At 36.0% G+C, this 27,784-nt stretch overlaps 7 protein-coding genes, 4 long non-coding RNA genes and 3 other non-coding genes across 30 annotated transcripts; 6 read left to right on the top strand and 8 right to left on the bottom strand.

The window, feature by feature from the left end:
* Window positions 1-319: 319 nt before the first annotated feature.
* On the bottom strand, window positions 320-738 carry AT5G01685. Its single transcript, NR_142534.1, has one exon. It is a non-coding gene; the product is annotated as an other RNA (long non-coding RNA).
* Window positions 739-1,334: 596 nt separating this feature from the next.
* AT5G10278 lies at window positions 1,335-7,737 on the top strand. Of its 2 annotated transcripts, none has more exons than NR_143253.1 (7): window positions 1,335-1,539; window positions 2,523-2,633; window positions 3,778-3,881; window positions 4,594-4,683; window positions 4,972-5,069; window positions 6,100-6,328; window positions 7,317-7,549. It is a non-coding gene; the product is annotated as an other RNA (non-coding RNA). The 2 variants fall into 2 exon arrangements; NR_143252.1 differs by lacking the exon at window positions 1,335-1,539 and adding an exon at window positions 7,576-7,737 and having other exon boundaries at window positions 1,852-3,434; window positions 7,317-7,489.
* On the top strand, window positions 2,188-2,645 carry AT5G01695. The gene has a single exon (NR_142535.1). It is a non-coding gene; the product is annotated as an other RNA (long non-coding RNA).
* MYB92 (myb domain protein 92) lies at window positions 7,583-9,291 on the top strand. The gene is made up of 3 exons (NM_121066.3): window positions 7,583-7,922; window positions 7,998-8,127; window positions 8,229-9,291. The coding sequence occupies exons 1-3, from the start codon at window positions 7,790-7,792 to the stop codon at window positions 8,968-8,970; spliced, it is 1,005 nt and encodes a 334-aa protein (NP_196590.1). The 5' UTR covers window positions 7,583-7,789; the 3' UTR covers window positions 8,971-9,291.
* A 980-nt stretch (window positions 9,292-10,271) lies between these two features.
* AT5G10290 (leucine-rich repeat transmembrane protein kinase family protein) lies at window positions 10,272-13,822 on the bottom strand. 2 transcript variants are annotated; one of them, NM_121067.4, is made up of 11 exons: window positions 13,565-13,822; window positions 13,095-13,213; window positions 12,836-12,968; window positions 12,684-12,755; window positions 12,446-12,589; window positions 12,262-12,333; window positions 12,110-12,175; window positions 11,960-12,030; window positions 11,720-11,860; window positions 10,881-11,617; window positions 10,272-10,790 (listed from the first exon to the last, which is right to left on the bottom strand). In NM_121067.4, the coding sequence occupies exons 2-11, from the start codon at window positions 13,183-13,185 to the stop codon at window positions 10,476-10,478; spliced, it is 1,842 nt and encodes a 613-aa protein (NP_196591.2). In that variant the 5' UTR covers window positions 13,186-13,213; window positions 13,565-13,822; the 3' UTR covers window positions 10,272-10,475. The 2 variants fall into 2 exon arrangements, with proteins under 2 accessions (NP_196591.2, NP_001330624.1); NM_001343098.1 differs by lacking the exon at window positions 13,565-13,822 and having other exon boundaries at window positions 10,309-10,790; window positions 13,095-13,412.
* Window positions 13,823-14,468: 646 nt separating this feature from the next.
* MES5 (methyl esterase 5) lies at window positions 14,469-15,897 on the top strand. 2 transcript variants are annotated; one of them, NM_121068.4, is made up of 3 exons: window positions 14,469-15,060; window positions 15,174-15,305; window positions 15,457-15,897. In NM_121068.4, exons 1-3 carry the CDS (start codon window positions 14,698-14,700, stop codon window positions 15,736-15,738), a joined length of 777 nt encoding a protein of 258 aa, NP_196592.1. In that variant the 5' UTR covers window positions 14,469-14,697; the 3' UTR covers window positions 15,739-15,897. The 2 variants fall into 2 exon arrangements, with proteins under 2 accessions (NP_196592.1, NP_001332228.1); NM_001343099.1 differs by having other exon boundaries at window positions 14,631-15,060; window positions 15,174-15,884.
* Window positions 15,898-16,452: 555 nt separating this feature from the next.
* On the bottom strand, window positions 16,453-17,394 carry AT5G10310 (EPIDERMAL PATTERNING FACTOR-like protein). 2 transcript variants are annotated; one of them, NM_121069.4, is made up of 2 exons: window positions 17,028-17,394; window positions 16,453-16,934 (listed from the first exon to the last, which is right to left on the bottom strand). In NM_121069.4, the coding sequence occupies exons 1-2, from the start codon at window positions 17,139-17,141 to the stop codon at window positions 16,680-16,682; spliced, it is 369 nt and encodes a 122-aa protein (NP_196593.1). In that variant the 5' UTR covers window positions 17,142-17,394; the 3' UTR covers window positions 16,453-16,679. The 2 variants fall into 2 exon arrangements, with proteins under 2 accessions (NP_196593.1, NP_001330790.1); NM_001343100.1 differs by having other exon boundaries at window positions 16,524-16,952; window positions 17,028-17,280.
* Window positions 17,395-18,928: 1,534 nt separating this feature from the next.
* On the bottom strand, window positions 18,929-21,853 carry AT5G10320 (ATP synthase subunit B). Of its 6 annotated transcripts, none has more exons than NM_001036788.3 (14): window positions 21,486-21,853; window positions 21,336-21,401; window positions 21,170-21,251; window positions 20,910-21,043; window positions 20,692-20,793; window positions 20,505-20,561; window positions 20,323-20,426; window positions 20,145-20,226; window positions 19,975-20,067; window positions 19,787-19,851; window positions 19,688-19,700; window positions 19,538-19,618; window positions 19,354-19,462; window positions 18,929-19,282 (listed from the first exon to the last, which is right to left on the bottom strand). In NM_001036788.3, exons 1-14 carry the CDS (start codon window positions 21,615-21,617, stop codon window positions 19,194-19,196), a joined length of 1,209 nt encoding a protein of 402 aa, NP_001031865.1. In that variant the 5' UTR covers window positions 21,618-21,853; the 3' UTR covers window positions 18,929-19,193. The 6 variants fall into 6 exon arrangements, with proteins under 6 accessions (NP_001031865.1, NP_001031866.1, NP_001332366.1 ...); NM_121070.5 differs by having other exon boundaries at window positions 18,970-19,282; window positions 20,910-21,046; window positions 21,486-21,801; NM_001036789.2 differs by having other exon boundaries at window positions 19,538-19,700.
* Window positions 21,854-22,109: 256 nt separating this feature from the next.
* On the bottom strand, window positions 22,110-22,671 carry AT5G01705. The gene is made up of 2 exons (NR_142536.1): window positions 22,589-22,671; window positions 22,110-22,562 (listed from the first exon to the last, which is right to left on the bottom strand). It is a non-coding gene; the product is annotated as an other RNA (long non-coding RNA).
* On the top strand, window positions 22,110-22,671 carry AT5G01725. The gene has a single exon (NR_142537.1). It is a non-coding gene; the product is annotated as an other RNA (long non-coding RNA).
* On the bottom strand, window positions 22,242-22,438 carry MIR5998b. Its single transcript, NR_142539.1, has one exon. It is a non-coding gene; the product is annotated as a microRNA ath-MIR5998b precursor (primary transcript).
* Window positions 22,250-22,446, top strand: MIR5998a. The gene has a single exon (NR_142540.1). It is a non-coding gene; the product is annotated as a microRNA ath-MIR5998a precursor (primary transcript).
* Window positions 22,672-22,860: 189 nt separating the features above from the next.
* Window positions 22,861-25,978, bottom strand: HPA1 (histidinol phosphate aminotransferase 1). Of its 8 annotated transcripts, none has more exons than NM_001343104.1 (8): window positions 24,972-25,662; window positions 24,639-24,851; window positions 24,451-24,534; window positions 24,180-24,334; window positions 24,000-24,097; window positions 23,786-23,894; window positions 23,538-23,695; window positions 22,861-23,456 (listed from the first exon to the last, which is right to left on the bottom strand). In NM_001343104.1, exons 2-8 carry the CDS (start codon window positions 24,705-24,707, stop codon window positions 23,041-23,043), a joined length of 1,089 nt encoding a protein of 362 aa, NP_001318526.1. In that variant the 5' UTR covers window positions 24,708-24,851; window positions 24,972-25,662; the 3' UTR covers window positions 22,861-23,040. The 8 variants fall into 8 exon arrangements, with proteins under 8 accessions (NP_001318526.1, NP_001078564.1, NP_001330918.1 ...); NM_001085095.1 differs by having other exon boundaries at window positions 24,942-24,980; NM_121071.4 differs by having other exon boundaries at window positions 22,868-23,456; window positions 24,639-24,884; window positions 24,972-25,978.
* Window positions 25,979-26,897: 919 nt separating this feature from the next.
* On the bottom strand, window positions 26,898-27,117 carry AT5G10336 (uncharacterized protein). Its single transcript, NM_001125731.2, has one exon. It carries the CDS (start codon window positions 27,077-27,079, stop codon window positions 26,957-26,959), a length of 123 nt encoding a protein of 40 aa, NP_001119203.1. The 5' UTR covers window positions 27,080-27,117; the 3' UTR covers window positions 26,898-26,956.
* Between the last annotated feature and the right edge of the window lie 667 nt (window positions 27,118-27,784).

The raw sequence follows: 27,784 nt of genomic DNA on the forward strand, positions 1-27,784 counted from the left end.
TTATTAAAATACAAACTCCATTTTTTAAAAATTGGAATTATGGGATTATGTTTCTTATGTATCTTTCTCATCATAAAAGACTTGACAACAAAATTGTTTAACATGCCAATGCCAAGCACACTCACAAGTCACAAAAAAAAAAAACAAATTGCAATTACAAAAATCATACATTAATTGTTCTATAAAGTAAACATTCATACATTTTGATTAATATTTATTTTTCAAGCTTAGATATATTATAAAGAAAGAGAAAAACTAGTGGACACTCGAACGCCCTAGATTTACTGCTCGAGATAAAATTTGATTTTCGTAAATAAAATTGGAGGCGAATTTGAGAAATCCCAAAAATAGCGGGAAAATTAAGAAAATCACTTAGGTTTTCCAGTGGGTTCACCGTCTGTGACAAGAGGTGCGATAGGAACAGATTACTCCTGAAGTGTTAGCGTGCTTATCACGCCATTTAACCGTGTACACGACCATTCTGGTTCAAAGGAAGAACGAGAACATTCGAATCTCGACCAAACCCTAGATCTCGGTTTCTTTACCTACAGGAAGACACGATTCACTATCTCCCTACTCATTGTCAAACCCTAACATCGGCTATTGGTCCTAACTCCTAACTCACCCGATTCAATTTAGGTTTCATGCTAACATCGGTGAAGGACGGTTATTTCGGAAGTTTGATTTTGGTGTGGGTAGGTCTAATTTTGGGTTTTGTGATTTCTAGGAAAATGTTTCTCTATGGTCATTCACTTGAATCAAACCCTATACATAAATCTTCCCTTCTTTTGTTTCGTATGGATGATATTTCTTTTATCTCTTATGAATCATGCTAGGTTTTTTTTCTTGTAACCGATATTAGAGTTCGACTTGGGCGATGGGAAAGATAGATAAGTATCTTAAGTATGTGCTATATATGTTTCTTGAACTTGATCCGTTGATGTTTTGGTTTTGTTTAAGTTTGTTGGTCCACAATGATATGAAAGATATATAGGCTTTTTCTTCTTAGTTTTATGAACTTACTATATATATAGGGAATCTGACTGATGGAAGTTTCAAAATGAACTAATGATAAAATAATGTTAAGACTATATATAAACAATGTTCTCATCCAATCCACTGTCTGTAGAAGAAATTGACTTGCATATTTGGTTCATATTCCACAATGGGGTTGAGATATGATCCTACTTACTGATTTTTCTGTCTGATGGTGTAGTTTTCAAGCTAACCAAAACATTCCTCTTCCAAGCTACTTTCTTCTGTGGGATGATGACTACGTAGTGGAGTTGTTCTACCATCTCCTACTATTCTGGTGATTTCAGTGATATTTTATTCTTGTGTTTCTTAATTCAAGGGAGTGGTCAGCCATTTGTGACTTCTATGTCCAACACGTATAACTATCCCACTTTCTGGTCCATAAATGATGCAAAGCAACACATATTTAAGTCTACATTGGCAATGAGAAGCCTCTGTTACCATGTTTCAGTTTCAAGCTGTAGGAGTTTGCTATCGAAGGTCAGCAACCAGAGTTCAATTCAGGTATCTCATCTCCTCTTGGGGTAGCTAGCAAAACTGCAGGATTCTAAGTTGTAATAATTCTGATGTCTTGTTGTTGTTGTTGTTGTTGAGTGCTGCTTGTTAATGTGTTGATTCACATGTTTGCTTCATGTACAAGAGAGTTTTCCAGATTTTTTATCATCCTAATTGTTAGAAAACTAAACAGTTGAAATAGCAAATTAGCAATGATCTAGTCCATGAGAGGATTTACCTAATATAATCTATCTGAGGGTATAAGTCAAAGGTATTCTGAAAGATCTATCTGCCCACAATATTATATTGTGGAAATCGTCAAATTTATAGACTTTTATGCAAAGTTTTATTGATTTTTTTTTTTGGTAAGAATTATCTTAAGTTGTGGTTGGCATCTGCAATCGTTGTGTTGTTCACATCCATCAGTCTACAGTTTACTAACAGATTCTAATCATGCATCTCAAACTGTATCATCATTTGTTTAGTGTTATTATTATTTTTGGATGAAATTCTTAATTTGTGTTTTTCCGTGTCTCTGAAAAAGATAGGGACAATTGTGAAGCTCAAAAGAATAGGTTAGTGTTTACTTAATGTTAAGTGCTACTAATCTAGAATAAATACAAAAGGTTTAGGACAAAGAGCAGATCTAAAGGTGACTTATAAGGTTTGCTCCTGGATAGCTTTATTTTCTTTATTGGAACTCAATTTAAAGACCTGACTTAATTACCAACCCCAACCATGTGTTTTAGAGTTCGCACAGCTTTTTATGATGCTTTTGTCAAGATTATTCTATTGTGTATCCTGTTCTTTACGTATATGTTCATGCAGAGATCTTCGTACTTTTTTGAGTCAGGCCATGTGGCTTACTTTTTCATGCAAAAAGCTTCCCCGGTTTTGTCTTTAAACTCTTACACTTTCGTGAAAAGATAATTCACTTTAGCCTGTTTGCTTTAGCTACTACCTTCTTAAAAGCAACAATGTTATTTTTACAGGGTCTTTCAGATTTTCTCTTTGTCTTCTGCTTGATGCTTGCTGGTGAGTGAAACGATGAACTCAAAGAACATAAACGGCGAGTGGTGTGGCCACCTCTCTTAGGTTCTGAGGTTTGTTGGTGCTTTTAGTTCCCATATCTTTGTCTAATCTTTAACTAGTTTTACTTCATTCTATACAATTTTTATTTAAGCAAATGTGGTTTCTCCATGCACATATAAACTTACAATGATAAGAGTATTTCAAAATTGTATGGTTTTATCACTGGTTTTGAGCTATATTGATTGGTGATGTTAAAGGGACTGTCTTGGGAATGTCATATTTTCAAGCACATAAATCATGAAAAAGTTGACAGAAATCTACCTTTCCACCTTTATCACATGACTGGTAAAAGTTAACAAACTTTATTCAGCTGTGCCTTTTTTGTCCCCCATTTGTCAAAGTGAAAGCTGGACTTTTTATACTTGTTTAAGATTTATTTACTGAAATAATCTCGTTTCTTTGGTTTATAGTAAACAATCTTGTTTGTTTGGTTTATACTTTGCACTAACTTCGTCTAGTTTTCCTCGTAAAACTCAAATTTCAAAAGGTAGTTTATATGTTCAAGAAGATATATGTTCAAGTTGTCTAGATGTTAGTGCAGATTTGTGAAACTAATAAAGATTTACATACATTATTTTCAACCATAATAATTGCCTATCTGTCTTAGTATGTACTGAAGGTGGACCTTTGATGAAAATCCCTATAAAAAGCTTTTAGTGAGAAGGCACCACTAACTTGGTGAACTCAATCAAAACCGACTTGATCATAAAGCCACTACTAATCCTTTTTTCAGTTCTAAACACTCTTTTTTTTCTGTACCACTTTGCAATAGATGCATGACAGATGATGCTTATATACCATGATGAGGAGTGGTAGGTTTATTTCCCATATATATAATTTTCTTTCTTCTAATTTGATGATTAAGATATATGTTTATATAATATACCCAAATAAACATAATCGCTGGCTTGTTCTATGATGCCTAGTTAACTTTTTTTTTAAACTACTTTCTTATTTGATGATAGCTACTAGTTCTTCCCCTCTGAGCTCATGGGTTTTTCTGTATGATGATTTCAGTTTGGGCTTTTTTAGATTTGGTCTAACAAAATTTAGGTTAAACAATCCTAAATGTACAACATGCTATCCTATAGTAACCTTCTCTTCTAATACATGCAGTGGGCTCAAAATTAATTGTTTGAATCTATTTCTTGGCAGGAAGTATCATTCAAAAAAATATTATATGAATACCTTAAAAGGGTCTTGGAGATGCAAATTCTTGAACAAGAATAGAAAGAGATGTGATCCTATTGGCTTTCCTGGTAAAACAATCTTCTGAACTTCATAGTGTATCTTCTGAAGTGGTTCTATTCTTGAAAATTTAGAGAAATTTGTCAACAATGACATCGTGAAATCATAATTTCTTTCATTTCGTGATTTCGTCTATGTTCTGAACTTGGTAGATACTTGTGATGGTTTAAATCCTGAATTATTGCTTCCTCTAGATTTAGTTGACACACTGGTTACATGCACGGATGCACCTAACTAAGTACGAGCTAGATTACCTCTTGTCATTGAGCAACTTTTTTTGTAGGAAAGACCCATTAGGTATAGGTACACATTCCTCTATAGTTTTCCTTCTTTTTGCATATAGTGAAACTTTATTCGTATTATAATTCCTCTTCATCTGTTTTTCCTTTTATATATGGATACATTTTACTTAATGATAGATACTATTAATGCATCCAATATGTGTAGAGCTCGTGGATGACATATATATTTTTCCGTTGTTAGCATCCATGTCTTTCACTGTCTTGAGCTGTAAAACGATGTCCACGACAAAAGAAGTTCAGCCACCTAAAATGACATTTAGTGGTTGATTGTTAACAAAAATACCGCTTAAGACCACACAGTTTAGGGCATATAATATTTGACTGACTTTATATAAACTAATGGTAGACATTCTTGTTCTTTCTTTTTTTCTTATTTGTCATGTTCTCGAGGTTTCTTGTGACGATGCTTTTTTTCTAGCAGATGTTCCAGCAATGTTGGGCGTAACGGTTGAGAAAAGTATGTGCTAATTTACTATTCTAAATGAAGAGTAAGCAAGAAGATGTTGAACCGGTGATTTCTTGTTAATTTCTCTTTTCAGATTTGAATAATATACATGAGTTTCAAAAGATTAATGCCTTTTAGATCATTATCATATAAAACTAATCCTTGACTATGCGTAACCATCATTAATTTGATTACTACAGATAAAATAGAAACCAATTTCTGTATTCCAATAAGATTGCTACCATATGAACAGTTGAAAAAGAGGATGGTCATGAAGATTATAGGTTTATATACGTGTGCATGCGTGTGTGATGTTACACGTGTGTCTCATATTTGTTCTTCTTGGTTTTACAGTCACCACTCTCGTCACTCATTGGAATTTCATTCAGGAACCTAACCTATGCTGATGATATTCGAATCACGAGCATCTTGGTTAATTTCGTCTGACTTCTGTAAGTATCAAGAGTTTAATCATTACTGCAGATAAATCCTCATACACAAACTTATAATTTGTGTTTTATCGATTTTGTGGAACTTAAAAGTTGGTTGCAAAATGCTTGGTATCATAAATTGATTAAAGGTATATTTGCAGATGATCTCGAGTTTTGCTTTTCACATTTACATTCAATATATAGGTATAATACAAGGGTTAAATATTTTCATTCGTTACATAGAAAGTCCGAGCTTTTAGACGCGTTGGTTTGAAACTTAGGAGAAGAAGCAATTCAGTTGTTTAGCTGACAATGAAAACCAAGTTGTTGTTGTTTTTTAATTAGAGGAAAAGAACGGTTTAAGTGACATCACATATTTCATAATTAATACTTTTGTAAAAAACCTATAGTGCTTTCCTTAATTCTTTAATATTTTCTTCACCTGCTTCCTCCACTCTGAGAGGAACCCTAATTCAACAAGCAATTATAATCTTTCTTTCCCTAATTTTAATTGAGTTTTTGTAAGAATTATTTCGTCTTTTTTTTTTTAATTTGTAGGCTTCTGTTACCTAGGTCTGATGATACTTCTAGAGTCGTAGGCTCAAATATGATGCAACGAAAACCATAGTGTACATCCAGATGCTACCATGGAGTTTCAATGTATAATGAAATAAAATTAAGATAATGGCTTTTATTAATCCTCTTCTGATAGATGGCTTTATAATCTTCTATATATATAAGGAACGTTATAATTTTTGGGTTCTCTAGGCAATGTTAGTTTGTCAAGCTTCATGTATATCTGTATGTTTATATTTGCAGTGAAGGTAGAAAATGAGTTGAGTGAAAATATGTTAATGCAAATCCATACAAAACCTGCTCAGAGAGTCAGAGTATCACATTTCACTTTCACCTACAGGCTACAGTTACTGAATACACTAAAATATCTTCTAGAAACTGACAGATTTGATGCCCTCATTTGGTAAAACATCTTCTTGTTTGATTTTTCTCTATTTCTTAATTAGATTTTGTTTCTTGATATTATGTCGTTCAGTTTGAATTTTGTGCACGGAACCTGTGATCTTCATTATATAGAAGACACAGAAGAAAAAGACAAGAGCTCAAGATATGCCATTGGGTGCAATACTTAGGCTGAGGGAGAAAGTCTTATAGGTTTTAAAGATGGTGGAGATTTAGATCATTTTCTGCACCCACCTCTCCCCTAACCAGCTCCTCCCTAGTGGTCAAAATCTGTCATATCAAGCCTGTCACCATCATCAATAGTAAGTACTTCTTCTGATTATACCCAAACTTGCCCCTGACTTACATTGACATTCTTTCTGATCTGTCCATTGCTATTGCTCGCTGAAATTTCATTGAATGCGCTTAGGAAATAATTAAGGATGATTTTAAACATAAGCTTACAAGTTTTCTTATGTATTGCCACAAAATGATACAAAACATAATCTTACAAGTTTTCTTCTAACGATATAGTGTATGCTTTTCCTGTCGGTTTCTTCATTTGGTATCTTTTCTTCCTAGAAAAATGCATTTTAGGGATTGGCAATCTCTGTAAGTAATACCTTAAAATTTGCTATATATGGACTTAATCATGATGTGTCAAACAAGAAATTTACACGGTCATAACAAACCCACTCTGCATCTTTTTCTTTTACACTATTGGACCACTTTACATCTTTTACTTGCTTTAATAATCTCTCAGGACTTTTTTGAAAGATTCTCATTTTCAGCGGCAAGCTCTTAGGGTTCATTGCCTTCCGTTTTGTTTAGTTGGTTGATCATAGCTTTAATCGGTATGTAGAAAAATACAATAAAAATATAGCTAATATGAAATATTAAATGCATAAACTAATAGGCCATGGAAATGGATGATGCGAGGAAAACCTAATTTTGCGTGCCAGAGGAGATGTCTCTTCTTTGGCCACCCTCTTGTTGCCATGTGTTGTTGGCGCTGACTTCTATATTTCACAAATTCTTTCTCATTTTATTTGTCATTCCAATGATTAAAAAATACAACCTAAAAGTTTAGCCCTCCTGTCAAATATCCTTTATTGCCCTTCTCCTCCATCATCACCTACTCGGAGAAGATCTTTTATGGATTTCATAAGAAAGATGATCTAACCTTCTTGCTTTTAGTTGATCTGTGTTTTTTTATGAGCTGAACCATTCAATAACCTAGACTAGAGTTTTGGATTGTGAAGAGACCAAGCAATAACTATGTGTTGTTGTTATTCTTCTTGACAAATGCAGGGGTTTGGTACTAGGGCATAGTGATGGCAACTAATGAACTGCTTCCCAATTAAAGACAAAAAACAAATCGATTGTTATGTGTTTGTCCGTTGGAGACGGCTGTTCCCGAGATGATACTGATGTTGCTTTAAGACAAGAGGAAGAATTTACATTGAATGATTTTTATCACACTGGTAAAGGAATGCGTATGTGAGAGTATAAAAGAAAATGATTAGAAAAATGGAATTGAAAGGTGAAAGTGACATGGTTGTTTTGGTAGGCGAATAGGAAAGAAGCACGTGGTGAATGGACATGAAGAGAAAAGGATGCTAGGTTTAATATAAATTGGAATAAGAAGCAGTTAGTGGTTGTGAAGGAAGGAAGGAGGCAAGCAACCAAATCTCAGAGACAATTATAACAGTATAGAGAAGGAAGAAAGAAAAGAAAAAGAAACCGTTGTTGATTTAGATACAGAGAAGAGAAGATCATCTAACATGGGAAGATCTCCTATCTCTGATGACTCTGGTCTCAAGAAAGGTCCTTGGACTCCTGATGAAGATGAGAAACTTGTCAACTATGTTCAAAAACATGGTCATAGTAGCTGGAGAGCCCTTCCCAAACTCGCTGGTAATGCTTTTGTGTTCTTTCTTTCTTGAAAGCTTGTCTTAAGTCTAAGCTTCTCATGTGATTCTCTCTGTGCAGGTCTTAACAGGTGTGGGAAGAGTTGCAGGCTAAGATGGACGAACTACTTGAGACCAGACATCAAGAGAGGGAGATTCTCTCCGGACGAGGAACAGACTATCTTGAATCTTCATTCAGTTCTTGGAAACAAGTAATTAATCTTGTGATGATTGTTTTGATGTTTTAGTCAACGGTTTTGTTTGTGTACCAGATTATCTTATACTGATTGCTTATGAATGATGATGTTATAAGGTGGTCAACGATTGCGAATCAGTTACCAGGGAGAACAGATAACGAGATCAAGAATTTCTGGAACACTCATTTGAAGAAGAAGCTGATTCAGATGGGTTTTGATCCAATGACTCACCGTCCAAGAACCGATATCTTCTCCGGCTTATCTCAGCTCATGTCTTTGTCTTCTAACCTGAGAGGCTTTGTTGATCTGCAACAACAGTTTCCTATTGATCAAGAACACACTATACTCAAACTCCAAACCGAGATGGCCAAACTCCAATTGTTCCAATACCTTCTTCAACCGTCTTCCATGAGTAACAATGTTAACCCTAATGACTTTGACACTCTCAGTCTCCTTAACTCTATTGCCTCTTTCAAAGAGACCAGTAATAATACCACCAGCAACAATCTCGACCTCGGTTTCCTCGGCTCTTATCTTCAGGACTTCCACAGCTTACCTTCCCTGAAAACCCTAAATTCCAACATGGAACCATCATCTGTTTTCCCCCAGAATCTTGATGACAATCACTTCAAATTCTCCACTCAAAGAGAAAACCTACCCGTGTCTCCAATCTGGCTCTCGGATCCATCCAGCACAACTCCTGCTCATGTGAATGATGATCTGATTTTTAACCAATACGGTATTGAAGATGTCAATAGCAATATCACATCTTCAAGCGGTCAAGAATCAGGAGCTTCAGCTTCAGCTGCATGGCCTGATCATCTATTGGATGATTCTATATTTTCCGACATTCCTTAGCCTTCTTTTGTCTTTACTTTCAGGTATGTACTTTGGAGGAACTCAAATCAAATTTACTCTTGGAATTGTGCTTGTTGGAGATTTTTATTTGCCTATCTATATATATATAAATACTGTAGAGACATCATATATTTGTAACTCATGTTGTAGAATGTACAGTACAGAGATTTCATACTCATATGCATATGTTGTTGTCAATGTTCTTTAGCATATGTCTCTGTGCACAGAGTTTATATATATATAAGATTTTTGTGAAATGGATATCATTTGTAGTTGTAGTTGTAGTTGTATGGTATTTAATAATTAGGGTTTTTGCTGATTATTTGAATCTTTTGTTTTACACTTCCTTCCATGGTGATAAGTGATAACATTCGGATCATGTATGAATATAGATGTCATAACAAATAATAGACAAACTGTTATTATGTGAATGAAAACACACAAAAAAAATCAAAGAGCAGTTTGTGTATCTTTAAGCAGAAAATCAAACAAATTAAAGCTAGAGACTAGAGTTTAAATATGTTAACATATGAAAGACCACGTATTTTGCTCTAAAACAACACATATTAGAGCTTGAATGTTGAGTTGTTTCATTATATCATTGGTTAAGTCTAAATGTTGATTTGATTGCCAAGAAGATCGATCAAATAATGGAAGAAGTGAAGAAGCATGTGATCGGCTGGCTAACGATAATATAAAAAGGCCAAGTAGAGATTTAATAATAATTAAAAGACAAGGCCCTTTAAGTATGTGATGTCAGATAAAGTGATCTCTCATTAGGTTTTATAGAAAAATCACTCATTGAATCTATTTTATTATTATTAATTTTGTTATAATGTTGAATTGACACATAATCGAGGCTTGTAAAGATCTTGTGCAATTAGGGAATTTACTTCATCCGTATCCAAATGATAATGATGTATAGATTTTTTTTGTCAATGGATAATGTATATTATTATCCATTCTTCAATCTTAAATATTTTTGGATATTTTCGATCATGAACATAAAAATCTTTAAAATACATTGCTATTGTATCTAACACAATTTAGAGATGATTAAAAATATGTTAATTTTTTGTTCTTCTTGTTTTCTATTCAAATATGAAAACAACGATTTTTCAATAATAAATATTAATTTTCATGTCAGAGAATACAGAAATCTTTATTTTGTGATATAATTAAAAAAAAAAATCATAAATTGAGTTGGCAAAACTAGGACAACTTGGGACAGAAAACATGTATTTAAAAGCCCATATTAGGCCCATATAAACGACAACTTTGTAATAGGCCTGACAGTATAAGACGACAAAAAGGTTTCTTGCGGTCAACGAAAAAAGTCAACAAAACATCATAGTTCTTTTCATTCACAGAATTTATTAAAGTCAAAAGATACATCATGAAACAAAAACAAGATTTATACAACTGATTTTACTTCTTCACCGAAGAACAAAACAAAAAAGTGAAGTTGGCAACTTTACAGTAAACTCAAGGTTTGATGTTTTTGGTCATCTTCCACCAGATAATTCAATGGCATCTTGGTTATGCATAGAATCTTCACCCCAATCAAATCTCCTCTGCAACCGTTCAAACTCATGACGTCTCGTGACTTCCACGTTTTGCCACTCTTCCCATCTCTCCGCAAGCCCTTCTCCTTCTAACATCCTCACAACTTCAGACATCACTGGTCGGTCTTCTGGTGAACCTTGTGTACAAAGCAAAGCCACTTGTATCATCATCTCTACTTCTTCTTTTATATACTCTCCATCCAAATTCTTATCTACGATTGCTCCTAATCTCTTCTCTCTTTCCAGTTTCTTCACCTGTCCAAAACAAAAAAAAGATCCAAAAGATTACGGTCAATAAAGCTTGAGAGAAGCTACTTCGAGGTAGGATTATTTGATTATACATACGTGGTCAAGTAACAAGACATCATCTTCTTCCTCCAAACGTGAAAAGTCTATTGCGCGTTGTCCTGTAACAAGCTCAAGAAGCATAATTCCATACCCGAAAACATCGGTTCTCTCTGATGATTTCCCTGTTGATAAATATTCTGGTGCAATGTGACCCATTGTTCCTCGAACTTGAGTAGTCACATTAGTCCTTCTAACATCTACTAGCTTGGCTAAACCAAAATCACCAACCACTGCTTCAAAATCTTCATCTAGTAACACATTAGCTGCTTTCACATCACGATGTATGATCTTCGGATTGCAATGTTCATGAAGATACTCAAAACCACGCGCTGCTCCTAAGGCAATCCGTTTCCTCGTCTCCCAATCTAGAACCGGGTCGCCTGCTTTGATCTCTCTCAGACGATGTGCAAGACTTAGATTCTGCATGAAGGGATAAACCAAAAGGCGTTCTGTTTGTGTGGTGCAGAACCCGATAAGACGGAGTAGATTCCTATGAACAGCTACACTTATCATCTCTACTTCCCTTTGGAAAGCAGCATCTCCACCAGGACTTTCGAAATCCGTCAATCTCTTCACAGCAACTTTGGTGTTATCCGGAAGCACTCCTTTGTAAACTTTCCCAAAGCCTCCTTGACCAAGTACATTCTTTTCGCTGAAGTTATCTGTCGCTAACTGGAGCTCTCTCCATGCAAACCTTTTCAACTGTCCAAATGCAATTCTCCTGTCCACTTCACCTGAAAAATAGTAAAGTTCCACAAATCTGCATATCAATACATCATAACATACCGAAATACGAAATACGAAAGAAAGGTTTCCCTGTAGGGTATATTACAGACCTGCAACATCCACAAACACATCACGTCTATATCCTTTATGCCTATCCTTGCAGAACAGAAACAACAAGATTCCAAAGAGAACAACTGTAACTCCAGCAACAACTCCAGCAATAATGCCAGTTTTAGGCTTGCTTGAATCACCTATCACCGCAGATTAGATGTTTTCAGTCTTTCATACTTTTGAAATGGTTGAAAATAAAGAAAATGCGGTCAGAGCAATCGCAAAGTGAAGTAGTTTACCTGAATGGGCAACCGCGGATACACAAGGGTGAGGTTGACGACCGCCACAATTCAAGTTGTTTGACGTGAAACTATAGTCGATTAGAAACAGATCAAATTACTGCTAAAGAAATGAGCATGCTAGATTAAACTTGAAGTAGTCAAACATACTTATATTTTGGGATCTCAAACAGACTTTGAGGAATCTGACCACTGAGACTATTGGAATCAAGCAGCCTGTAAACATAGTTTCAAACAATGGAATTAAGACAAGGATGCTTCCAGAAAGATGGTAAGCATAAACACAAAGAACAGTAACTCACAGGTTTAACAGGTTTGGAAGACCAGTGAGTGACTCCGGAATAGTCCCATTAAGTTTGTTCCTACTCAAGGTCCTGTTTAGCCAACACACAAGTGAATAAAGACATGAGTAATCCTTTTCTACGTCTTAAAAATGTTTTAAAACATGTGCAAGATTTAACAGCATTGTGAGGCGGAACTACTTACAAGAACTGAAGTTTCTTGAGATTACCGATAGTGGATGGTATACGACCAGTTAGCTGATTGTCCTCCAAATCCAAACTAGTCAAGCTAGTCAGATTTCCAAAGTCTTCTGGTATTTCACCCGTAATTCCATTTCCCTTTAAAGTACTATATATAAAAAGAAGGTAGCGAAATGCTCACAACCTAATATCTATGTTCTAGGATTTCAGACAAAAAGAGAGACTCAATCTAAAGCACTTACAGAGTCTTGAGATTTTCTAGGATTCCTACTCTTGAAGACAAGGTTCCCGAGAAGTTCATATCTGACAATGTACTGCAATCACAAATGACATGAATATAAATCTTCTCACATGGAAACAACATTGACTAATTCAGAGTTGTCATTAAACTTACAGAGAAGTGACAAAGTTTTTGTCATCACAAATAACTTGGGACCAAGTGCAAGGATTAACTTGGTTCTGATTCCAGTCACTTAGCTGATTCGGTAATGCACGTAAGGAGATCCTCAACGCAAACAGTGCATCCCCTGAAAATGGAAAAGCAAAGAATCATAGAGTTAAATCTTCAACCTGAACAAGCTCAGAAATTACCAGAAACGAAACAAGAAATGAGAGCAACAAAATAGCAGTTGAAAAGTAAGAAAAGGCATCACCTTGAGCATCTGGAGACACAAATGAGCATAAACAGGCAAAAAACAAGAGAGTAAAAGCCATAGCCATCTTCTGCAAGCTGAACATTCTCATCTCATCTCATTAATTGAGCTGGTTCCATCTACAAAGACACATTTAATAACATTACAACAAAATCTTTTTCTTACTTACTTTTAGTGGATCTGACACATTACAGAGAAAGATTAATGGAGAGAATCTCTTCAACTATGAATCAAAGACTTTCTAAATTCAACCAAACTTAGCTAAAAATAGGTCTGGTAAAGAGAAATTAGGGATAAGAATAAATTCCACTATTGAAAGGTTGAGACTTTGCATAGAAAAAGAGTCAAACGGATGCAAGAACACGAACATGCTCAATTTCCCAGAAAGATTAGTGACCAATTTTGTCAGACTTGATAACAATTCCAAATCTCAAAAACAGAGCAAATAAAAGAAGGAAAGAACCTCGTACCCAAGGAGAAAATCCCAAAAGAAGGAAACAATTATCGCTGATCGAAAGATTCAGTGCGGAGAGTAGAACCAAAGACAACAAAACAGAAAAAAGAGAAAGTGAAAAGCTTCGATTTTCTTGTCTAGTGGTAGACTTTGCGTTTTTTGGCAATTTCGCAATTATCACTCTCGCTCGCTAATGGCCTTTGTCTGAAAGAAAAGTCCAATGTTGGTCCACGAACTGCTTTTTCTCCGTGCAACTTGTAATTTCCCTAAATAACTAATGAACTTTGATAATGATGTTTGGAACGATGTGCTATTTAATTACGTGGATGTAAAAGAAGACTAACTAAATTGTCTTTTTCTTTTTTCCCTCCTAAATCTACTTATCAACTCTCGTTGTTTTTTACCTGACAACCATTGTGTAAATTGAGGAATGATTTTCGACATCATTGACAATGAGGCTATAATACAGCTGACTGAAATGGCCAACTATACACCACTCACTAAGACGAAATGGCCAGCCTAAAAAAAGGAAGCGAATCTCCCTGTACAAAGGAAAAGTTAAAAATTGGTACCAAAAGGCAAAAGGAAAAGGTTAAAATGAGTCAATAAAAGAGAGTCACAGTCACAGTGTTTCACGGCCCATGGGCCGGCTAGACTCAAAGAAGGAAGGGAAGCTGTGAAGATTCTCAGATCAATATGAAGATTAGGTCGGTTAACACTTAACAGGCACGTGTTTATCGTGTTCAATTAGTTCCGTTAATTAAGCCTTTTTTACGTCCATCTAATCGCGGATGTCAAAATCTTACATGTGTTGGTCCGTTATTAGATTGAAACTGTGATGTACTCATATATTTTTTTAAATGTCCAAAAAAATTAATGTAATTTAGCTAAGTGTGATTACAGAATTCTGCTTTATTTATTTAAAATATATCTAAATACAAGTATACAAAAGTATACAACAGCCGACCGAGGAGACTAGTAAATCTGAACATGTGTCATAACATAAGAAGTTATTAACAGCGTAACGTATATGAACCTTATCCCACTATCACTATATAATAATAACGTCATACTCATATCCCAACTTTATCACGCTATTCTCAAACAAGCAAAGAACCTTAACCAAAAAGAAAACGTCTACGGAGACATATGGAGAGGAAACATCACTTCGTGTTAGTTCACAACGCTTATCATGGAGCCTGGATCTGGTACAAGCTCAAGCCCCTCCTTGAATCAGCCGGCCACCGCGTTACTGCTGTCGAACTCGCCGCCTCCGGGATCGACCCACGACCAATCCAGGCCGTTGAAACCGTCGACGAATACTCCAAACCGTTGATCGAAACCCTCAAATCTCTTCCAGAGAACGAAGAGGTAATTCTGGTTGGATTCAGCTTCGGAGGCATCAACATCGCTCTCGCCGCCGACATATTTCCGGCGAAGATTAAGGTTCTTGTGTTCCTCAACGCCTTCTTGCCCGACACAACCCACGTGCCTTCTCACGTTCTGGACAAGGTTAACAATAAAATAACAAAAATAATTTTGATACTAGTAGTTTTTTATAATTTGACCAACTTATCTTAATACCATGAAAATAATTCTTGGTTTGGTTGATGATAATAATAAAGTATATGGAGATGCCTGGAGGTTTGGGAGATTGTGAGTTTTCATCTCATGAAACAAGAAATGGGACGATGAGTTTATTGAAGATGGGACCAAAATTCATGAAGGCACGTCTTTACCAAAATTGTCCCATAGAGGTATTGTTCCCACAAATCTCTAAAATTTGTTACGCCAAAACAACAAAATCTATATTCAAACTATGTGCTAAAGTTTTCGAATATGAATCATCGTATGAGATGATTATTAATTAGTTTTGGTGTGTGGTTACATGATGGTTACACTGTGAAGGATTACGAGCTGGCAAAAATGTTGCATAGGCAAGGGTCATTTTTCACAGAGGATCTATCAAAGAAAGAAAAGTTTAGCGAGGAAGGATATGGTTCGGTGCAACGAGTTTACGTAATGAGTAGTGAAGACAAAGCCATCCCCTGCGATTTCATTCGTTGGATGATTGATAATTTCAACGTCTCGAAAGTCTACGAGATCGATGGCGGAGATCACATGGTGATGCTCTCCAAACCCCAAAAACTCTTTGACTCTCTCTCTGCTATTGCCACCGATTATATGTAATAATCTTAAGTCCGTTTTACTTTTTTCTCATCGTTACTAATAAAACAAACCCCTTTTTCCGGGCAACTTTCATCAAAAAAACAAAACTTATGACATAAAATTTCATCCTTTCGATATGTTTCATTCTTTTGTAAAGCAAATTTAGTAACCAGAATCAAACATAGAAAATCACTTCAAAATTTAAGTATATATATTTTCGTTTGCTTGTGTTTGTGTCATTTATCAACAGTAAAGAGAAAAAAATTCCTTATAGCAAAAAAAAAAGTAAAAGAGAGAAAAATGCAAATAGTATTGGTTAGACTCATAGTTATGTTATGTAAATTGATTACTAAATTATTTTGAAGCTATAAGACAAAGAAGAAGAAAAAATAAAGTAATGATAATAATTGTACGAAGTTAAGCTTTACTCAGATAAATGGGTCTACAGAAGATTCACGAGAAGGAGACTCAAACAGTGACGTGTAGGAGGACAGTGGAAGCAGGTGAGACAAAATTGATTAATCAATTTTTGACAGTGTATTGTTCCATTCAAATCAAATCTAAATCCATTCTTTCTTCCAAAATTAAATTAAAAATTGTGAAGAAGTAACTGGTTACTTATAATTACAGTTTAAGCTTAAATGGTTCTGTTCTGTCAGTCAGAAAATAGTAATAAAAAGCTGAAAAAGCTGATGAAAATAAATTGTGAACATGCAAACGTTAAGGAATCAATATCAAGACTAGTGAATTAAAGCAAAAAAAAGTGTTGAAAGAAATGAATGACGCAAGTAAGTAGTTACAGGGGACTATTTCTCTCAAACAAAAATCATAGAACTTTTTGATTATTTACAAATTGAGCCGTACATATACAAAGAATCCAAAGAACAAATCTTCTCCCACAAAAATTAATGTTTCAGAAACTTATAAATAAAAAATAACAGAGTAGGAGATCAAACCATGAATTAAGGATTATAAAAGTGGCCATTGCAATGACATTTCCATCCCATAGGTTTGTAATTAGAGTACTGATCAAGAACGGTGGTTAGAGAAGAAGGAGGTCGTACGAATCCACCGGAAAACGGGTTAACTCGTGTGAAGCGGGAGCGAGTCGGGAGAGTTGGTACTTGAATAGCCATGCAAGGATGGCAGTTGTTGCATCTGTTGTGGCAGCTTGGTGGTGTTGAACCTAATCTTGCTTTATCTTCAATCAAAGCGACCTGAAATAATGCAAAGAACTAAAGATCAATCAAATGACAAAAACATGAATTGATTTGAGGGGAATTGAGTTGAGAAAGATGAGTTTTGATTACTTGAGGAGAAATAGGAGGTTGGATAGGTTGAAGAAAGGATGAGACTTGTGGAGTGATGAGAAGAATGAGAATGAGAGGAAGAAGAAGAAGGGTTGATTTGTATATAGCAAACATTTTTGAGTTGGATTCAAGAATTACTACTATAAAGGAGGAGCTTCATGTGGGTCTAGTGAAATTTCAATATTTTGTTTGAAAAAGAAAAACAGAGAGAGAGAGAGAGATGATGAAGTTGGAGAAGGTTTGGATCAGAAGTGAAATGAGTGAGTTAAGGAGAGAGAGATAAGGGAAGAGAAGGGGCAAAATGGTAATTTAAAGGAAAGGAGGAGTGAAAGGAACAAGACAGAGTGGGGGAGACAGAATAGGAGGATACATATCAGAGAAGAGGAGTAGCCTTCTTTCTAAGTGTCACTTCAATCTTTCTTCTCTTTCTCTCTTTTCCTAACTTTTATTCTTTTTTCCATTATTTTCTTTGGATATCTCTCTTTGCATTGTTCATTAGTTTTTGCATGTTTTGTATTTTGCATATCATTGGAAGTATATATATAATAAACCGGATTAAAAATTGAGTCAATGTTGGTTATTAGCTAGAACAAAGAAGAGCCTAGTGTTGACCAAAGTTTGCATAGCAACATGTCGTCCATATATTCAACCAGTATTTGCCTTGCAACATGCGCTTAATACCAAGATCTTTGGACTTATATGCTTCTTTTGGCATACTTAATTAAATGCTTTATGGTTCCAAACTCATTACTAATACTAGCTTTCTCAACAATCTAAACGTTGAATGGAATGTTCAACGGTTAAAAAAAAAAAGGAAGAGTTGAATTACATTTCACTGGTAAGTATCTATTTACTGACACATCAAATTGGGGTTTCCTTTTATCATCAGAAAATAGTAAACGAATAGGGAAATTTGGGGTTTCCTTTTTTCATCAGAATAGGGAAATTACTGAGCAAGTAATAGTGTGTGTAGTAAAAACCACAAGTTTGACTGAGATTTGTCTTTTGAACAAAATGAGAAAAGAGGTAAAAAATTTACCAAGAGCAATAAATGAAGAGGAAGAAGAAGGATGACACATTTTTTTTATAATTTTGACTGCATTCAATTAAGGTAACTTCAACAATCTTATGTTATTAAATGTGAACATCTGTCCCCTTAATATTATAATAATAGTCCATGTCTCTTTCTGCTGCTGTTTTCCAACAATTTTTCGCAGTATCGTTTTCTACTCCATAAACTGTACATTTACTATTCGTATATCAAGTACCTTATGTGACATTTTTATCATTTTTAGAAAAAATTAGTTCTTCTTAAAGTAATGATTCTTTTCTTTTTCTTTTTGGTTTGAATCAAAAGTACAGTACAAGTAACCACTCGAATGATTACTCTTTTTTTACATATTAGCTGAGTTTTCAATCGACATGATAATTAAATTGGAGTAGGATTTTGGAATGGTCCATGGACCAGTGATGATCATTAACTACTGTTCACACCAAATTTTAAAGGAGAATTTCGGTTACAATTTATTGCCATCGACTTTGGTATCACCTCTTAAAATTATAAAGTGTAAAACTTTCTTGCATCGAATAAATACTATTTATTTGAAATAAATGCGTAAATTTAAACAAGTGAGAAATTAAAAGAAGCCACAAAATGTTTTTTTTCCTCAGGGAGAACAGAGAATATACCTAAACCCGTGAAAACATCCTTTATTATTTTGAAAAATCAAATTGGAAGGAGTTTGGAAAATAACAATACACGAAATAAAAGCCGTGAAACTAACGTTCCGTGGAATCGCGTGATACGATCAGTGACTATCTTTTTCCACGTTACCTGATTTGTCGCATTTCAAAATTTGTCTTACAACATTATTCGAAAACTAAAGAAATAAACATGAAGTCACAAACAAAAAAAATAAAATCATCAGAAAGAGAAGACTTTCACAGTAAGACAACTGAAATTATTATTCCATGATCCAATTATAAGAGTCAATGGCTTTTGTCTCCTTTGATACATCATAGGTCACAAAGTCTTCAAACTATTTTTTCCTTTTATACGGTCGAAGAATGTTTGGTCACAAGCTTACATCTATTCATGTCTCGGTCAAGGATACAATAAAAAAATCCCGGTTTAATCCGGTATATAACCATGACTTAAATCTCGGTTTACCGTTGAGCAGATCGGTATGCTTCTTCGTCGGAGATAACCGCCGGTATGTTCCATGTTCCCAGCGAATGACCAGAAATTTTCCCACCTGATCAACTTTTTTCATTAAGTCAACCAAAAAAAATACAGAGAATTTGATTGATGATGTTATCTTGGTACCTTCTTTAGTAGCTTCTTCACATCTTCTTTGGTAATTTGAAGACAAATGTGGATCCAGGGATTTCATAATCTCTTCATACTTCTCTTCAGCTTCCGATATCCGCTTCGCCTGTAAAAAAACCAATGAGCTCTAAGACATTTTCAGAGAAACGTTGATTTGACTGTCGTATTAATGTTTCTTTACCAGTTCAGTGGGTGCATTCGATGAGCCGAATATTCCCACAAACATACGTAATACATTGAAATTGTTCTCAAGAACATCATCCTACAAGAAAACCATATCGAGTTGAAAGATCGTGATGACGTTAGGGAGTTCTTTGAGGGTGTATCTAACCTCGTAATCGAACCTGCACAAGTAAAGTTGAAACCATTCAGATTCTGAAACTTTTTGTGTTTGTTTGTGTTAGATGGAGAGGTTTTAAAAGAAGATTACAGATCATCCGCTACTTCAACCAGAAACTCTGAGATTGACAAGAAGTCCATATGCAACTCATTCACCTTTTCCAAATAAAGAAGAGAAGACATATATCAATACAATTACAATCTATATGTATCACATACTAGAAGTGGATTGAATATGACTTCACATTGTGAATAAAACAAGGCACGTGAGTGTACTACCTCTTCTCCTCTCAACTTGTATAGTAGAAGATTCAACACCCTGTAATCAAAGGACTTCAAATGAATTGCTCTCATCACATCTTCGAGACAGATCTATAAAGATACAGAGGAAACCATATGAGCAAATGTAAAGCAAATTCAAACAGATAACAATAAACTGAACCAGTTACCTTGTTTTTGTTTGAAAGTGCATGACAAAGCTTTCTTTCTAACGCCCAATACTCTTCACCCGAATTAAACTCTTGTTGTACTCTAACCCATGCAACAAATTAATAATGATCAGTGTATATGTTTGTCCCTTTCCCTAATAAAACAGTAAGGAAAACAAAAGTTATAGCAAGGAAATACCTGTTTGTCAAAAGGGCCTCACGTTCAAGCAGATCTCCAAGCGGCTTCAACGGATTAGTTTCAAACAGAACTCGTGATTCAGCATTCCATCCATGACTTGAATACTGCATCTCAAACCATTAGCTTGTACACTGAATTGGTGATTCCTATACTCCTAAATATTTTTACACATGCCATCTTACAATGACTTGGGATCCACAAGCTGATTCACTGACTATCTTCTCATTAAGAGCATCCATCTACAGAAACAAAAGACCTACATTTCTTAGATTCAGGTAACATTGTCATTGTTGCAGGGCACGGTTACTCAAAACAAAGAAAATCTTACAGACACGAGGGAGAAAACAACAGAAAGACACATATTATTACCTGATATATGTAACTCTCTGTGAATGAAAGCACAGGTAAATATCTGAATATTGATTGCGGTTCGTTAATATCCAACCGATGAAACATGAAATAAGACCTGGACTGCAACAAGATATGGACAGTTATCTACACAATCCGATCATGTTATCTATTATGATTAGCTAACTCAACCATTGAAGACAGAGAGTATCAATGCATTTGTAAGAGGAAAAACTTACGAAATCCTCAAGTGTAGAGTTTGCTCTCTTCATTGCATCTAGCCCGACCATTGCCACAACTTCTTGGTGCTTCTGTGACATGTAAGGATCAACATTGTCCATGACACTCCTCTTCACACAACTATTTTGGCACTCTGCTGCATAAAAATTGTAACGATCAAGAATACTCAGAAGTCAGAATTAATCGAAGTTGTGACATCATTATCTAATATTAAAGCCACGAAGCTAAAACGAAAGATAGTGTATGGAGAGAGTAGAACCTGAAATTGTGTTAAGTGGTGTAGTAGCTTCATCGTCTAGCTCAAGTGATCTCGATATCTCTTCCAGGAAGGGTCCTGAGATCTAAATGTAACGAAACACATTGAAAGAAGAGCGATATAATCTTAGTTTTATAGAAAATTAGTTAAAGAATCTAGCTTTACTTACTTTCGGTAAGAACTCAGAGAGTAGACCCAGTTTCGAATCTAAATCGAGTTCGCCGCATGGTTGTACCTTGAAAGAAGAATGAATTTTAGATTTTTTTTTTTACGGAGCGTCAAAACTGAAAAATTCGAAAAACCTAAACTTTATGGTTACCAGGAAAAGGACTAGATTGGAGAGGAAGCGAGAAGAAGAAGCTGAATCGGAAGATGAAGAAGAAAGTAAACCGTGACAAGTAATGGATGATACAACAGTCTGAAACTTCTCCAGTCTCTTTAGCTCTTCCATCAAAAATAATGAAACTCTTTTAACAGATTTTGTCACAAAAACGATTCCGACTTATTTAAATGAAAGTTATTAGTTTCACAAAAACGATTCGTTGTTTTGTAAAATTCAACTTTCAACTAAAAAATCTAAAAACAAATGGAATTTGGTCATTACTACAACATTCCATCAAAAGGTTTGCACAGACAACTATCATATTGCATAATTGGTTTTTGGATAATACCACATTTCTTTAGTTTTTTAGTTTTGTTTTTTTTCGTCGCACCACATTTCCTTAGTTTGTGGTAGAAAATATAGACTATTTTAGTATTAAAATGTTTTTATGTAGTTCGATAATTGGACCAGACTTTTGACATTGAAATGTTTCTCATTTGACATGTTACTATAGAATCATAGTTTTAGTAAATTGAGAATTTAAACATGTTTGTTTTGAACCAAGAAGTAGTTGGTCACGTTAGTATAAAGAGAAGAACTAACTACTGTACAATTCTTTCTTCGACGGGGATTAATATTCATTCTAATTTCCGATCCAAGGGATTATGGATCAAAGTCTAGAATCTTCGATTTATCAAGAAGGAAAAAAAACATGTTTTCTTTAATATAACTTTTAGGGAGAAAACAAAACTCTACGATTGTGAACTTAAGGAGAAAACAAATTGGAACAGTTTGTGTTTTGTTTTGTGTTTTGTTGGATTCGTTACTCTCCACCGTCGCCGCCATGTACAATTCTCAAACTCTGACTTCTTGGAGGCAATTCTTCCAATTTGTTCCAACATCACAAAACAAAACACAAACTGTTCCAATTTGTTTTCTCACAAAATGAGAAGTTGACCTCGCCTTAATCGAAGATATATGCTGAGATATAAACGTTTACTTCAAGCAAGTGCAACCAGTCATGAGACCCAACTCTATAAAACCAGTCAGCTTCGGGATCGTTTTCCTTGAAAATCCTGATGAACTAGGCAGTGATATACCTATCTACAGGTCGGCTTCTTTAGAAAGCTGACTCTTGGGGCGATCTGGGAAATTGAGCCTGAGTTCGGCTGGTCGGTTTATGTATAAGAAATTAAAGTTGAAAATTGAACCAAGATAAACCTACGTTATGGATTATAGGAACCAACCATTGTCTTCACTTCATCTTTTTCAACATACTGTATGTTTTTGATTTGAGTCCGACCCGAATTAGTCAAGTTTCAGTTTTAATGGGCTTCATCAACAAGTTTACATATGGACTTAGGCCCATTTTCAAACCAAAAAGTACAATACAACAAAAGCTTCTCCTTGTTAACTGAAACAAAAACAATGAATCCTTTTTTTTTTGGTCAAACACTGAATCCAACAAGTGAAAACAAACAAAAAAGGAGGGAAAAAAAATCAATTTTATTTTTGTGTGGCTGTTTTAAGAATTCCCAAACAAATGGGGAAGTCAATAAAATTGCTTAAGACACTCCATGAGAACATCAGTATGTTCAGGCTTTCCAGCAGAAACTCGAACATAACCTTTAAGCTCTTGACTGTTGTAATGACGAACCATCACACCCATTTTCGCCAAATCCTCTTTCAGCTTCTTTGCATCCATTCCAGATGTAACCTCACAGAGAATGAAATTCGAATAGCTCGGATATGGATTCAAGAAAGGAACTTCTTTTAATAGCCCGAACAGTCTCTCTCTTTCCCGTACCAAGGCGTCTCTCACATCTTCCAAGTATTTCCCGTTTGAGAGTGCTGCTAAAGCAGCTACTTCCCCTGCAACAGAGACATTGTACGGTTGCTTTGCTCTCCACAGGTATTCGATTATACTCAACGGAAACGCTCCATATCCAACTCGAAGCCCGGCTAAACCTGAAATATCATCAGAATTCTTAGATGCAGACTTTATATCTGTAATGTTTAGATTATATAGAGTGATAAACCAAAATTTACCAGCTCGTTTGCTAAATGTGCGGAGAACGATAAGGTTTTCATACTTCTTCACCCATTTCATGCGTGATTCAACTCCTGAGAATTCGATGTAAGCTTCATCTAGAACAACAAGTATTGGCATTTCTAGAATCTTCAACAGATCGTCCTCGCTGATGATACTGTATCAAAGAGAAACTCGGATTAATAATCATGACGGACTACTAAAAAGAATTTTTCCTTTCGAGTTGTTTAGAGTGGTGGTGTTTTACCTCCCATCTGGATTGTTGGGAGAAGTTAGGAATATGCATTTGGGTTTTTCTAGTTCTACAACTTCAGCGATGCGGTCTACATTCAAGCTGAAATCGGGGTTTCTTGGAACTGTGAAACAAACAAAGACCAACATGTTTAAGACTATACATTCAGAGAGAGAGAGAGAAGCAAAATCGAAGAGAATGAAACACATGAAAATCGTAAATCTTTCACCTTTAATGACACCTGCTCCATTCACAGCCGCATCAAACACATACATTGAGAAAGTTGGAGGACAATCTATAATCTTCTCCCCAGGATCTAACACGCATCTGCAAGAAACAGAGTTTTAGTCAGAAAATACGATTCTGGTAGAAGCTCAATTGACTGAAAAATCAAATCTTGAAGCCATACCTCATGATCAAATCAATAAGTTCGTCAGCACCACAGCCTACAAGTATGTATTCAGACTCCAAACCAGAGTCTTGAGCCAGTGCATCACGAAGTCTACGACTTTGTGGATCAGGATAAACGTAAGGGAATTTCATATTGCCTAATGCTTCAAAAACCTACACAGAGCTTCTGAAACCTGAAGTTAGAGAGGACAACTAACTAACTAACAAAATTATCCTTTTTCCAGTCATCAACATATCTATGAATGAGTGAAAGAAAGATATAGACTTGCCTCTGGAGGAGGACCATATGGGTTCTCATTAGCATCTAACTTGACAATATCCTCAGGCTTTCTTCCTAATTGAGCAGACAATACCTAATTACAAACAAACATACACATTTTAGAAGATAAATCCAATCCAACCCAATCCAATCATCTATAATTGTCAAAAAATAAATTCAATGCAATCTAAATATCACCTCAAAGGGTAAAATTGGCTGATAAGCAGCCAATTGTCTCAAATGTGGACGGATAAAAGAGTCTCCCATAGTTATATTCTTGGATTCGTCTACAGCTGCACTTGAAGACTGAGCACAATAAACCCTATTCCGGATTGAGCAAAAGGGTTTCTTCAAAGCTCGAGACTTTCGAAGATTTGACTCTGAAGAATGAATAGAGAACGATGGAGAGCCCTGAACATTGATCACACCCATCAGTTTTCGTGTCTGCGCATATCAAAGGTGGAATCAGTTCAATCTAGAGGAAACATCTGATGCACATACTCAATTTCACATCTTATTGACAAGTAATACCTGAAAGTTGACAGGAAGAGGGGCAAATGGAGATAACCCTAAGTAGACGAGAAGGGTCGTGAGCAGGGAGACTAAAGTGACTGAGATCAGTCAAAAGCTTCGGTTTTTCTATGACTCACTTGCGATTCGTGGACAAAGGTGAGCCTTTTTTTTATTCTGAGTGACTGAGAATTGGCGTACCAATTTAGGGGTTATCCGAAATTGAATCCAAAACCCGGTTCTGAAGAATCGGGTCGATAGTGAGAGTAGGTAAGAAAGTCTTCCAAGTGTAGTGTTAAATAAAAAAGTCTACTCTTGACGAGGTGAAGACGTGAGAGTAGGTCAGATCGATTTCCCGGCGATCTAAAAGGAACCAGGAGCCGATCTGCACATCGGTGACGAGGTGAAGACGTGAAGCCTATGGGAATGTGATACAGGATTCACGTGGTGAGCTGGTGATCTGGCGAGCTGGCAATGTGAAGTCAGGGATGTTAAGCAAAGTACGTGTTGTGAGCTGGCGAGCTGGCAATACAAATGGACGTTAACGGCGATCGTTATTAACGTGGTTAACGTTTACTTTCTTTACCTTTTTGTATAAGAGCAACATGTTATGCTCATGCTTTCATTATCGAATAATCTGTAATCTTCAGAATTCTCTAGAACCTTGTAAGTGCTAGATTTCTCTCACATCGAGAGCTAGCTGAATCATTTGGTGTTTTATGAACATCGATTGATTGTTTGGTTTTGAATGATAATTAGAGATTTGGATTGTTCTTATGAATAGCAGGTTTTCCTGTAACAGAATGTTGGTGGAATCGTCCTGGAAACGACGATGGACGTAAAAATCGGTCACAAAGGTGGCTGATCTGATAGCCGCAGACATGCATCTTTGGGCTACAGCCAGGACGTGCTTGTCGCAGAAAAACAGTAATAACTCTTGTTAAACGTAATCAATTGAGGCAAGGATGAATCCGTTAGAAAGATAAGCCTTGTAGCTTCAAAATGATGTGCAGATCGGCTCCTGGTTCCTTTTAGATCGCCGGGAAATCGATCTGAAAGCAGACAGATCGGGTGTAGACGGATCTGTGTCTCGATAAACAACGCATGCTCGAGAGAAAAACCTATAACTCTCGGAAGACAGCACCAAATGGAGCAAAATCGATCTTGTTGGAAAGATAAGCCTCAGAGCTTCATGATGATATTAAGATGGGCTCTTGATGTTTTCTGAATCGTTGGGAGTTTGCTTTCTAATCCAGTTGCTCCCACAGTTCGAATCTGCGATTTGACAGGTGTCATATGTTTCATTGAAAGTGATAACGCTTAGTAAACAGCTCGGAATTGGATGAGGTCGGTCTCTATTGAAAGAAGCCTCGGGGCTCAGTTGATACTTAGATCGCCTCGTGATGCCCTTTAGATCGCCGGGAATTTGATTCCGAGGTCAACAGATCGGATATAGATCGATCTGTATTTTGTCACTGTCTTCTGCAGATAAACGGCAGTATCTCCGAGAAAACAGACCCTAACGAAGTGAGCTCGGGCTTGTTAAAAAGAGGAGCCTCAGGGCTTTAAATTGATCTGTAGATCGTCTCCTGAGTCTCTCTAGATCACTGGGAAATTGAGCCCGAGTTCGGCTGGTCGGATAGAGACGAATCTGCGCTTGAAAGAAACGCCAATATCGCTTGGAAGATTGCTTCGATTGGATCTAGGTTAGATTCGTTGGAAAGATAAAGCTCAGGGCTTCAAATCGACACGTAGATTGACTCCTATCTCTCTTTAACTCGCCGGGAAACTCTCTTCCAAGTCAACCGTTTTGACAACTGAATCTCTGACCTAGAGGCTTATCAGTAGAAAATCAGCGATATTCATCGAAAGAATTCACCTATAGAGATGAGATAGGTCTCTATAAAACTCGAAGCTTTCCGTTGTCGCGTAGATTGTATCTTGTTTCTTTCCAGGTCGCTTGGAGTTTGATTCGTAAGTTGGCTGTTCCGACAGCTGCGGATTTGTCAGGGAAATTGTGTCAAGTGCAAAGAAGCCGACCTGTAGATAGGTATATCACTGCCTAGTTCATCAGGATTTTCAAGGAAAACGATCCCGAAGCTGACTGGTTTTATAGAGTTGGGTCTCATGACTGGTTGCACTTGCTTGAGGTAAACGTTTATATCTCAGCATATATCTTCGATTAAGGCGAGGTCAACTTCTCCGAAAAGACGACTCTCTGGGCGATCCGTAGATGTATTAACCCTTACGAGATTCCCTGTGATTTGTCGGGAAATCGGCCCCGTGGTGAGCTGGATTATTCAGACGGATTCGTAGTTCTAAAGATCGCATCTTCTGGATAGAAGCAGGGATAACATTCGATAGACAGCTCTGATGGAAGTGAGGTCAGCTTCTAGGGACACCTGACTCGCTGGAAAATCCATAGATGTGCTACTAGTTTCGAGAATCGTTGAGACTTGTGGGGGAATTGATCCCTAAGATGACTAGTCTTCTTAAGAAAGGATTCTATGTCAAACGAGATTGCATCTGCAGAAACATGGAGATAATTCTCGGATGAGATATCGGATCGAAGGGTAGTTAGATTCCCTGGAAAGCTAACAACCGGGGCAATCCGTGAACATATTAAACAAATGGGGAAGTCAATAAATTTATTTTACATTATAACTGGTTTAAGGCATTTAGCTATTATATTATATTTATGGAGTGGAGGTAAGAAGACAACATTTTTCTAAGTATTCTAGTTTGTTTTTTTTATTTATTAAAGCAGTAAGTGCTTAACCTGCACTATGCATGAGCAAAAGTCTAAAAATGATATAAAAATATTTTGTAATAGA

This window comes from Arabidopsis thaliana, chromosome 5 (genome assembly GCF_000001735.4).
Source record: "Arabidopsis thaliana chromosome 5, partial sequence".
Taxonomy (NCBI): domain Eukaryota; kingdom Viridiplantae; phylum Streptophyta; class Magnoliopsida; order Brassicales; family Brassicaceae; genus Arabidopsis; species Arabidopsis thaliana.